Source organism: Mytilus trossulus, chromosome 1, assembly GCF_036588685.1.
Source record: "Mytilus trossulus isolate FHL-02 chromosome 1, PNRI_Mtr1.1.1.hap1, whole genome shotgun sequence".
Taxonomy (NCBI): Eukaryota; Metazoa; Mollusca; class Bivalvia; order Mytilida; family Mytilidae; genus Mytilus; species Mytilus trossulus.
Genome location: NC_086373.1, coordinates 36,759,192 through 36,770,386, shown reverse-complemented (window position 1 = coordinate 36,770,386; position 11,195 = coordinate 36,759,192). Strand labels below are relative to the sequence as shown.

The 11,195-nt window shown below is 32.6% G+C and overlaps 1 protein-coding gene across 1 annotated transcript; it reads left to right on the top strand.

Annotated features, from left to right (window-relative positions):
• The first annotated feature begins 5,369 nt into the window (after positions 1 to 5,369).
• LOC134723288 (m7GpppX diphosphatase-like) lies at positions 5,370 to 9,311 on the top strand. The gene is made up of 4 exons (XM_063586911.1): positions 5,370 to 5,697; positions 6,933 to 7,078; positions 7,745 to 7,969; positions 8,589 to 9,311. The coding sequence occupies exons 1-4, from the start codon at positions 5,373 to 5,375 to the stop codon at positions 8,910 to 8,912; spliced, it is 1,020 nt and encodes a 339-aa protein (XP_063442981.1). The 5' UTR covers positions 5,370 to 5,372; the 3' UTR covers positions 8,913 to 9,311.
• The last annotated feature ends 1,884 nt before the right edge of the window (positions 9,312 to 11,195 follow it).

Genomic DNA, 11,195 nt, shown 5'->3' with positions numbered 1-11,195 from the left:
ATGTATAAAAAGTTGACCAACGAAGGACGACAGGCGACGGACGAAACGTGATGTGAGTAGCTCGCATTGTTCCTGGAGAAAGGTCGGCTAAAAGGGATGTTATGAATTACATGTTATAATACTTAGAAATAGAAAAATGAAAAATATATCTAACTTAGAGTTTCTATCGTAAATTTTAAGACCTGTGATTAACTATCAAAATTTAAATTACAAAGATGTTAATCTTTCTAATTGACGATCATCGGGTAAAAATCAAATAACGTATTTAAATCCTTTGTCCTACATGTGTTATATGCTTTATATAATTGAGACGTTTACAAATGATGTTCGTCGGACCGAAATCAAAGTCTTATACAATATTTAAAAAAAGATATCACTGGTTTTACTGTCGTTTTATAATTCATTCCTCTGCTTTTTCAAGGTACATGTCTGTGAATTGAGCATGTTTAAAGCACATGTATCTCGGATTCTTACAATTCCTACGCCATCAACAGCTCATCTATCGGTCATGCTGTTGGGAGAGGCAAAATGCCTAAACAATCAATTTTAAAATTTTGCTTCGTTTACCACTTCTATAACTACACGTCCTATTGGTTTTGAAAGCAGAAAGCATGGTTTATATTCCACTCACGAATTTTCGCCAGGGTGGAGGCACTTCAATAACGCATAATTTGCCCCCTGGTCTTTGAACCATTGATTGAAGTGCCACTATTTGATTAACATATTTAATTCTTGAAAAGTATATATAAACAAGTCTCAACAAAATGGTATTAACCCTCTGTATAGTGGTTGTCATTATTGCTTGCTTATGTTTTGACCGTCATAAGTTTTGTATGATCGAGCCATGTGGGTTTATTAATACAAATGTACGAAAAAGGAGTGATCTTTAAAGACTAGAAAACGAGATGTCAAGTCTAGCGCTTAAGAGCCTAAGTTTTTAAGAGCTGGAGAAATAAAGTTTAGCGCTCAATATGTAACGTCTTGAGCGATGAAGTTGATCGAAGTTGTATAAAGTCCAGCGCTGTAGGTATTTTGTAGGAACGCACAGTTAATTAGGAGGTTGGTTTCACAATTCAGCCCAGTGAGAGTTGGTGTGCAATTACAATTTATGTTTTCACCGGGGCCGAATTGAGAAACCAAACTCCAAAAACTGTATTGCTACCTAATACTAATACTAGAGCTAGACTGGCTTTACATTGCTCCAGTTCTTACTTAACATCTCGTTTTGTAGGCTTAAAAATACTACTATTTGGTAGTAAAAGACCTTCAGGAATCGATCATACAAAACTTAGTGTAAAACAAAAACAAGCTATAATGACCAGCGGCTGATCCTGTACATTGATGTCGGAAGGGGGGTACTTGTTCAGAGATGTATGTATGCGAATGTGAGTGGTAATGGATGTGGTGTATCTGTTTTTTGTTGTTTTCACTCTATTCTTTTTTCTTTGATCTCTATTAAATATTTGTCCTAGACATGCATGAAATATTTGTCATTGAACATTTTTAAAGCAACCAACAATTCAATCATTCTATGTATTTATTCACCTCTTTATTTTGTTATAGATCTACAGTTTTTGGTGCCGCTCCTTATCTGACTTTTTCCCCATTATTCTTTTATTTGTAAACCCCATTCATATCCTAATAAATGGTAACGCATTCATAGCCTGATAAATAGTAATCAAAACAAAACAAAATAAATATATTAATGTACTGTATGCTTGAACTAATAGATACATGTATTAGTCCTAGATTATGTTATAAAGATGGTCTTATAAAAATATAAAAGCATTCTATTGATGATTATTAGTACATTTTTTGTATACATGTCTATGACAATGCAATTTGTTTTTTTTTTTTGGGGGGGGGGGCGAATGTGGCGGGACAAGGCGTTATTTAAAAAATTGTTGGTTTCCTTTGAAAATAAGAGGGGAAAGAAATAATAAGACATTCGGTTGAGAAAAAAAATTGTGGGATATGGAAAAACAAGAACGTGTTCTTAGTAAACGGCTGTACCAAAACATTGATTTGGAATAGAAATTTAAAATAATGCCTCGTTCACACACGAATTCGAATTGGCTAACATTGTTGAAGGCCGTACGGTGAGTGACTGACCTATAGTTGATAATTTCTGTGTCATTTTGGTCTCTTGTGGAGAGTTGTCTCATTGGCAATCATACCACATCTTCTTTTTTTATAACGTGTTTTCAGATAGGAAAGAACGTAGGAATTAGAAAGGTACTCACGTAATACAGGTGTACAAGGGTACCACTACAACATGCATGTATAACTTCCTTTCCTTTTTACAAAATTGGTATAATCAATATATATAAATCATGGTATATTCGCCCAAGACAAACCTCTCAAAAATTCCGGAATAAAGATCTATATAATTTAAGTTTGACAACAAAGAAGCATTCGACTTCCATTTTGAACGGGAAATACGTAATCTGCAAAGTAAAGCAGTCGTTATCAAGGTTGAAAGAAAATCAGTCGAGCATAGAAATATACTATGCATAGCTTTAGTAGAGGTGCTTTAATAAATGTGCGTATAAGTGAAGTATACATAACTGGGTTATTTCTTTGTTTGTCCATTTTATAATTTTGCCGCGAATACCGCTTTAAAATTACGTCTTTCTTCAACGTAGGGAGTAACTATTTAACTTCAAAGGGGGTTATGGTTTTTGTCTGTGTCAGAATTGTATTTTTCGAGCTTCTGAGGACGAAACATATTTACTTTTCCAACGCTATCAATCAGATATTGTTTTCTAAAATTTTTGATTATGCCGAGATCTGGATTCAGAATACTTTGTTGTCTTCTGCTTGAACAGAATATTTTTAATCATCAATTTGGGAATCAGAATATTTGAACTGAGGACGTCGTGTTGTCAATATTATATATTCTAGTTGTTTGCGTAAGCTTTCCCTCCCTCTCCGCTTTCAAATAGTAGCTTTGTACGCCTGATAATTATAATGTCATTCGAATTAAACTATGGTGTCAACACTTTCTTAATTCAGTTTGTAATTCGAATCAAATTATAATCAATTAATCGATAATGCGAAATTATAGTCATTGACTACGGTAGCCCATTTAGAACCTTCCATCACGAATTTTATAATTTGTTATAACAGATTTAATTTATGATAATGAATTGTTGGAAATCGTTACAACATATTTTGTAATTCGTTATTACGAAATAAATTCGTTATAATTTTTTTTGTAATTTGTGATAAATATAACGAATTAAAATTGATATAACGAATTGTGTAATTGGTTAAAACGAATTATATTCGTAACAACGATTTTGTGGAATTGGTTATCATAGTTTTTATTGTAATTTGTCATTTCGGATGAAAAAAAATGTGTCAAATCCGGCATATATCTTGACTTAAATATTTTTATTCCCGATTTTTTTATTTAAAGTCTTTTTAGAGCTTTGAAAATTATTAGCGTGAATCTGACATGGATACGTATAATATTACACAAAGACAACACAAGTAGATTCACAAACATAGTTTATCGAAGTGTAACATTAGGAAAGAGAGTCCAACAGACCAATCCCATTCAAGTATTTGTTGATAATTATGATAATAATATAACAAATATTCAATAACGACGAAACATAATAAGGAGTGCATGTAATTTAAAAGAAAACACAAGACATAAAAAGAAAGAAAATAGAATATAAGTGCACAAGAAGACAAGGCTTGCTTGGAGTGAAACAAAGTTAGTAAAAAAAAGAAGAAGACCGACATGGCATAAAATATAACACATGGAGGGTTAAATACATTTTTTCTTTTATCTTGAAAACCGCTATATAGATAGCTGAGAATTGTCTAGAATCACAAGACTTACTTACTGTCTATTGTAAGATAAAATTGAGAATGGAAATGGGGAATGTGTCAAAGAGACAACAACCCGACCATAGAACAGACATCACTGAACAGAAGGTCACCAACAGGTCTTCAATGCAGCGAGAACTTCAGTTCCCTCATCCGGAGGCGTCCTTCAGCTGGCCCCCTAAACAAATATATATACTAGTTCAGTGAAAATGAACGCCATACTAAACTCCAAATTGTACACAAAAAACTAAAATTAAAAATAATACAAGACTAACAGAGGCTCCTAATAATTTTCCTGTATGGACGTTTTTTTTTAATTTTGTTTAAATTTTCGTCTATCATTGTGAAATTATAAGTAAGTTTTCTTTCAATCAGTTGTTATGGCGAAAAGTATCACCGCGAAGTAAAGATATATTCTAGCCATGCTGTCATGTTGTTCTGTATGGCAAGCCAAAGTGTACAAAAAGAGCTATTTTTTAATATTAAAAAATCATTTTCTAATATTAAAAAATAAGGTTCTTTTTAATATTAGAAAATGCTTTTTTAATATTAGAAAATGATTTTTTAATATTAGAAAATGATTTTTTAATATTAAAAAATGATTTTTTAATATTAGAAAATAGCTCTTTTTGTCCACTTTGGCTTGTCATAGTTCTGTACAGTATATCCCACCCTAATTTATTTTTCTCACTTTACTTCGCTCCAGTCTAACCTTTAAGTTATATACTTTTGCACATTATATTCTATATTCTTCTTCTTTCAATGATAGTCTGCTGTTTGGTAAGTTATTACTTACATGCACTCCTATTATGTTTTCGAACACAAATACTTGACTGTGATTATATAGTTTGTTAGATTCTTAGGTTTTATACCTCGATAAACCATTTTGCCAAAACTATTTTTGTTGCCCGGTTATGTGTAAAATATGTTCAGGGGCAATATTAAAGGAGGGGGCATTATGTCTAGCCCTTGTCCGTCAGTTCAGCCAGCCCGTCTGTAACGTACGCCGAAGTCCCGGCAAAACTGAATTCCGTTCTATAACTTGAGTTCGCCTCCACCAAATGTTATAAATTGAATTTATATACTATGCTTATAACCACAAAACACAGATCAAAATTAAATGCATGGCGTCACTTTTACCGTTATTGAGTTATGCCCCTTTACAAGCGGACAAAAACTTCGTGGGTATGTCTGTCGTTTCCGTTCTCTACATTTAGTTTGCCTCAACCATATGTTATTAAGCTACAGTATAACACAATATTTAATTACACAAACCACATATTCAGTTTGCAATTGACGGTAATGAGTTCAAATATTTGTCCCCGGCACCATTCTCTTGATTCGTGAAATTGTCCCAAAATATTTTAATGTGATATTGTAATAGCCAGTTTGATTATATTTTTCGTATAATCTAACAGCACATATATACTCTTGAACTCTTGAAATGAGTATGACAAATTATTCTTTATTCGTAAGTTGTTTAAATGTAATGTTGCCTTGCAAAAATTGGATGAACACTATAACGAATGTTCATGAAAGTAAACATGGAAAAGGAATCTCCAGAAAAAGCAAAGAAAAGGAAAATCGACGAGGACGGCAATGGAGACAAAGCTAGAGAAGAAAGTCAATCATTTGATGGATTCAAAGTAAAAGCTGTCATTAATGAAAATGCGAGACAAAAATACCTATTTCTTCATTGTACGAAAAATGATGAAGATGCTGTTGTGCTGTTGGAGAAAACACCTTTTGATTCATCTATGACAGATAAAATTTTGTCAGACAACACTAAAATCAGACAGACTTTACAAAATGATATTTACTACACTTACTCAGCTCTTCTGCCTGAAAACCTCAATGGTAATCTTTTTATAAAAAAAGGGGGGGGGGAACCTCGTGAATTCATGATTTTAAGCCCGGGATTTCGGGATCAGGACCTTTTGACCCCCATCAGTAAATAGGTATAAAAGATCCTTTTGCACAATTATGACAATGTCAGTTTGAATGTAGAATGTAAATGTAAACCCGTAATGAATTCATCTTTTTATGTTGATACGCAATGGCAGATCCAGAGGGGGGGGTCTGTGGGTTGAACCCCCCCCTCCCCCCGTTTTTATGGATGATCAATACATTTGAATGGAGACACATACTTGGAGCCCTCCTTTATTCTTGGTTAGAAATCTCCCCCTTTTTATAAATGATTGGATCTGCCCCTGATTTAAAGCCACTGAAAATGGAAATCTGTGCTATTGATCTATAATCAACCATAATTAAATTAAAATATGTTATAAATTCAAACACAAAAATGTTGCTAAGCATAGTTACAAATGTAAACTAAAGCATGTAGAGTGGGGTGCCCATTTTCGCCACATCTTTCCATGTTTTCTACAGTTTATGGTCAGGTCTAAATGTTTTTGAAGTATACTGATATTTCTATATGAAGATAACTTCAAATGCAAAATATTCTTAAGCTTGAAAACGTGTTTGTTTGAAAAAAATCATCTGAAAAGTTAGATTAAAGGGTGCTTGAAATTTCCGGATATTTTGTCAATGGGGGACACATATGCGCCGTTTTTACACATCTATTTAAAACCAAATAACCGCAGCTTTTAACAATTTTTATCAAATCAATTGCATTACAGATGAATAGCAGCCTTTTTTCAAAGGTGTAACGAATTCAAAATTAGGGCATTCAGTCAAATATTTACTTAGAAATACTTCTTTGAAATCATATTTTTTATTCAGAAAATTGTCCGAAAATCGTTGTTCGTTTTTCGGTCATTTTCCGTATGAGCCGCAATTTTGTTTCAGTTTAAAAAAATATCATATTTGTTATAAAAATATAATTTACCAGTACATTTCTTCCATTTCAGCCATCCTTTGAAGTTTTTACACCTCAAAATCCTAAAGCGGCGAAAAATGTGTCCCCGGCGAAAATGAGCACCCCACTCTACAGTGGCTGGAAAAAGAAGCTTTACAAATTGAAAGTTAAAAGGGAATGAATAAAACTCAGCCTTTCCTCCACACGATATCAACTGTTCAGTTATCTTTGCTTCATATTTCAACTGTTCAGTTATCTTTGCTTCATATTTTAGGTGTGAAAGCTGCAGTGATCTGTCCTGCCTCAGAAAAACATATCAAAAAGTATACGGAACAAGAGTCATTTGTAATACAAGAAACAGCAGAGTTGTATACCAAAGTCACTTTACCATACTTAGAGAAACATTCATTTAGTACCCAGGTTAGTTCATAGAAAAGGCTTAGCGAACTCATTGTATCAATAATTATATAAAAAGCAAATAAAATCTTAACAAAACACAAAGTACAGATATGAGAGAACTCAGTTACTGAAAAAAGTTAAAAGCCAATAACTATTTATAACAAAGCATGTATTAAACATGTTTGTGAACACATAGCCTCCATGAACGTTTGCCTAACCTGGGATTTTGTTATAACAATACAAGGTAAGAATAAATTAACAATGAATCAGTGGGTAAAAACTATGATACACATACTTTCTAACCTACAATTTGAAATGACACAGATCTAGAAAAATCTGATTTTATTTATATTTATGTTTATATTGGGTTAAATGACTGTCTGCAGTCTTTAGAGGTCATCTCGATGGTAGATTAAATGATGTTTGGACTGAAATACACTAAAAATGTTGATACATCAAGTCCATCCATTGTTTATAAAGGTTTAATTTAGACTTTTTGGAATTTGGCCATATGTTTTTGTATCTAATAAATTTAGTATGGGAGTCTTGAGTCAAACTGGTGAACATGAATTTGACAGTAAATGCCTTTTATTGCATTTTATGGTAAATGACATACTATTTTGAAATATTAAACTTTATTTGCTGTGTTAGAATGTGAATTTATATGATTTGTAATTTTTTCTTTAGTGGGTGTACAATATCCTAGAAAAGAAAAAAGAAGCAGACAGAATTGTGTTTGAAAATGCAGATCCAGATACAGGGTTTATTCTATTACCAGACATGAAATGGGATGGCAAGGACTTAAATAGCCTATATCTACAAGCCATTGTACATAAGCATGGACTCAAGTCAGTCAGGGATCTGAACAAATCCCATTTACCTTTGCTAAACAACATATTGGAGGAAGGTGCAGTAAGTAATAATTTATGTAGTTTATTGTTGGATACTTTTAATGCCATGCCATGCAGTAGGAATGAGGAACTAAGTTTAATTCTTATCCTTCTGTAGGTCTGTCCATTCATTGTTATGTCCTGAAATTGGTTTGTTTCTATTTCTCTTTCAGTATGACTGAACATGCTTAAGGGATGACAACAAAGTAGATTTTAATATGCTGATTATTTTTTATGCCCCACCTACACAATGTACATGTACAATAGTAGAGGGGCATTATGTTTTCTGGTCTGTGCGTCTGGCTGTTCGTTCGTCTGTTTGTTCGTCCCGCTTCAGGTTAAAGTTTTTGGTCAAGGTAGTTTTTAATGAAGCTGAAGTCTAATCAACTTGACAGAGTTGTAAATGCAATAATTAAAACTCGCATTTTGAAATGTTTTATATGAATTAAACAGGATTTTTTCTCAAAATCATAAAAATAAAAAAAAGTCTAAAATAACAAAATAACAATAATAAATGCACTCAATAATTTCTGAATTTACAGTATTATCCTCATTCTGACATTCAGTAATCAGTATAGCTCAACACAATATGGGTATACACCTTAACTTTTTAGTTGCTAATGATATGTTTGTATTTTCAGGATGTGATCAACCAAGAATATGGTATACCAAAGTCCAAACTTCGGATATACATCCATTACCAACCTTCATATTATCATTTACATGTTCATTTTAATCATATCAACTTAGAATCTCCTGGCTTTGACGCTGACAGAGCTCATTTATTGGTGGATGTTATTGAAAATATTGAAATGAATGACAGTTACTACCAGGATAAAACCCTAGTTTATCGAGTGAGAGAACAAGATGAACTCTATAAACTTTATCAAGATGAAGGATACTTTGTTGATTTTCCGATAAATACAAGCGTATCATCAAATTCATCTTTGACTGCAGCATCATAAATAGATGTAAATCTTGTCTTCATTCTTTGTATGAATATTATTGTTTTAAATGACAGTGTAGTACACTGTATATTCATTTCATTTCAAAACAAACATTTTTATTTCTCAGGAAAAAAAGAGATGTAGAAGTTTATTTGAACTTTCAATCTAAAGGCAGTTATTTATCATTATTTATTGTAAATTTATTCATGCATTTATAATTTACATCCATGATGCCTACTAGTAGTAGAATTGCAAAACTAATGGGATTTAGTATTGCAAGCTGAACTTGCCATTATGATTATACAAAAATTGAAAGAACATATTTTTGCAATGAATATCCTTTCTTCATTTGTGCATTTATAAAATCAAAACAGTTCTGTATTTTTTTAACTTTGCAATATTAAACATTTTGAAGACATTTTAGAATTAGCCTTATATTTAGATGAAATATATTCCTGATTTGAGACCTACATGTATTCAAGGTCAAAAAGAATGCGGGGTTGAATTTTTTTTTGGTCTGTATGAAAGGCAGGACATAGGTTTTGCCTTTCCCGCAGCAGTAGGGGGAATTATCAAGAATTGTTAAATTATTTGCCTAAGTTAGTTTAACAATGTTCCAATGAAGTTACATTACTATCATAACATATTGGTTTGACAACTATTTTGAGACTGCCCCCAAGGTCATTTTCCAGTGAATTTAAATGATAAGCAACTTTCAATGTTAAGTTATCTCTTTAATTGTGGCCCTGCCTAATGGCAGACACCCTATAGTGATGAGTCTGTGTGTCTGTCCTTCCGTCCCTCTGTTCGTAACAAATTGTGTCTGCTCTATATCTAGAGAACAGTTATGATATCAAAGTTTTTACTTGACATGTATACTAAACAACACCAGAGAGTATGTTATAATGTATGTACAACTTCCTAGGTCAAAGTTCAAGGTCAAAAGCTTGGGTTTTAGTTGACAACCCCATGTCCTATTGTTAAGATTGTATGCACTCTTGTGATTGCAGGAGTTGTCCCCCCTCATAAAATGACAGATTATGATATTCTTTTATGCATCTATACCAATAAGATACTTGGATTTTTGGGTTGATTCTTATCTTCTGACCTGAAACTCAAGACTTGGGTTATAGGATATGGTAATGGTTATCCAATTATTTGACAAAGAGTGCCCACACTGAATTGTCTTTACTGACCATTAATTTTATGCTGATAATCCTAAATATAATGTTTTACTACAAGTATCACACAAACTTAACATGATCCAAGAAAATAAGTTCAAGGTCAGATAAAGCAAACAGGATATCATTTTGTATGTATGTATGTTCGTGTTGTTTATTCTTTTGTTTTCTATGTTGTGTCATGTGTACTATTGTTTGTTTGTCTTTTTCATTTTTAGCCATGGCGTTGTCAGTTTGTTTTAGATTTATGAGTTTGACTGTCCCTTTGGTATCTTTCGTCCCTCTTTTATAAACCAAACAGGAAATACATGCACACCTTACAATCAATTAAATACACCAAATATAGTTTACCTTTTGCTTAAATTTTAAGAAACAGACTTAACATTGAAAAATAAACATTGAACCATGAAAATGAGTTCAAGGTCAGATGATACCTACCAGACATACAAATACACTTTACAATACTTCCATAAAACAAATATACTTAACCTGTTGCTTATATTTTAAGAAAACAGACTAAAACACAAACTGAGCAATGAATTGTGAAAATAAGGTCATGGTAAAAAAAAATCCCTATGAGACTGACATGTATATCATAAAAAGTTTCCATACACCAAATATAGTTGACTTATGACCAAAACAAAAACTTAACTTTGTCCAATGAACCATGAAAATGAGGTCAAGGTCAGATAACACATTGACAAGTACAGCATACACCAAATATAGTACACCTATTGCTTATAGTATCTGATATATGGACTTAACCATGGATTGAGGTCGAGGTCAGATGAAAACTTTACATAAGGCATCTATTCATAAATTATGAATCATCCAGGTCTTCCACCTTCTAAAATACACAGCTTTTAAGAAGTCAGCTAATGCTGCGACCTTATCACCATTGTTGTGTTGTGCTATTTGTGAACGAAGTCGCAGGCTCATCACATTTTTCTACAGCTGGTTTTGGTTGGTTGACTTGTTAAAGTTGCCGATCACTAGATGAGCAACAATCTGCTAGCCTTTTATTCAGCAATAGAAGGAACTTTGAATCAAGTAAATGATTACTTATGACAGCTAGGAGTTTTATTCGTAAAAGTGGTATGTTGGAAATACTGTAAATTCA

What these genes read in the sequence shown, in the direction of transcription:
- LOC134723288 (XM_063586911.1), top strand. Translation starts at nt 5,373, where the DNA reads ATGAAAGTAAACATGGAAAAGGAATCTCCAGAAAAAGCAAAGAAAAGG. An exon ending in AACATTCATTTAGTACCCAG is followed by an intron (nt 7,079 to 7,744) that starts GTTAGTTCATAG and finishes TTTTTTCTTTAG; the next exon opens with TGGGTGTACAATATCCTAGA. An exon ending in ACATATTGGAGGAAGGTGCA is followed by an intron (nt 7,970 to 8,588) that starts GTAAGTAATAAT and finishes TTGTATTTTCAG; the next exon opens with GATGTGATCAACCAAGAATA.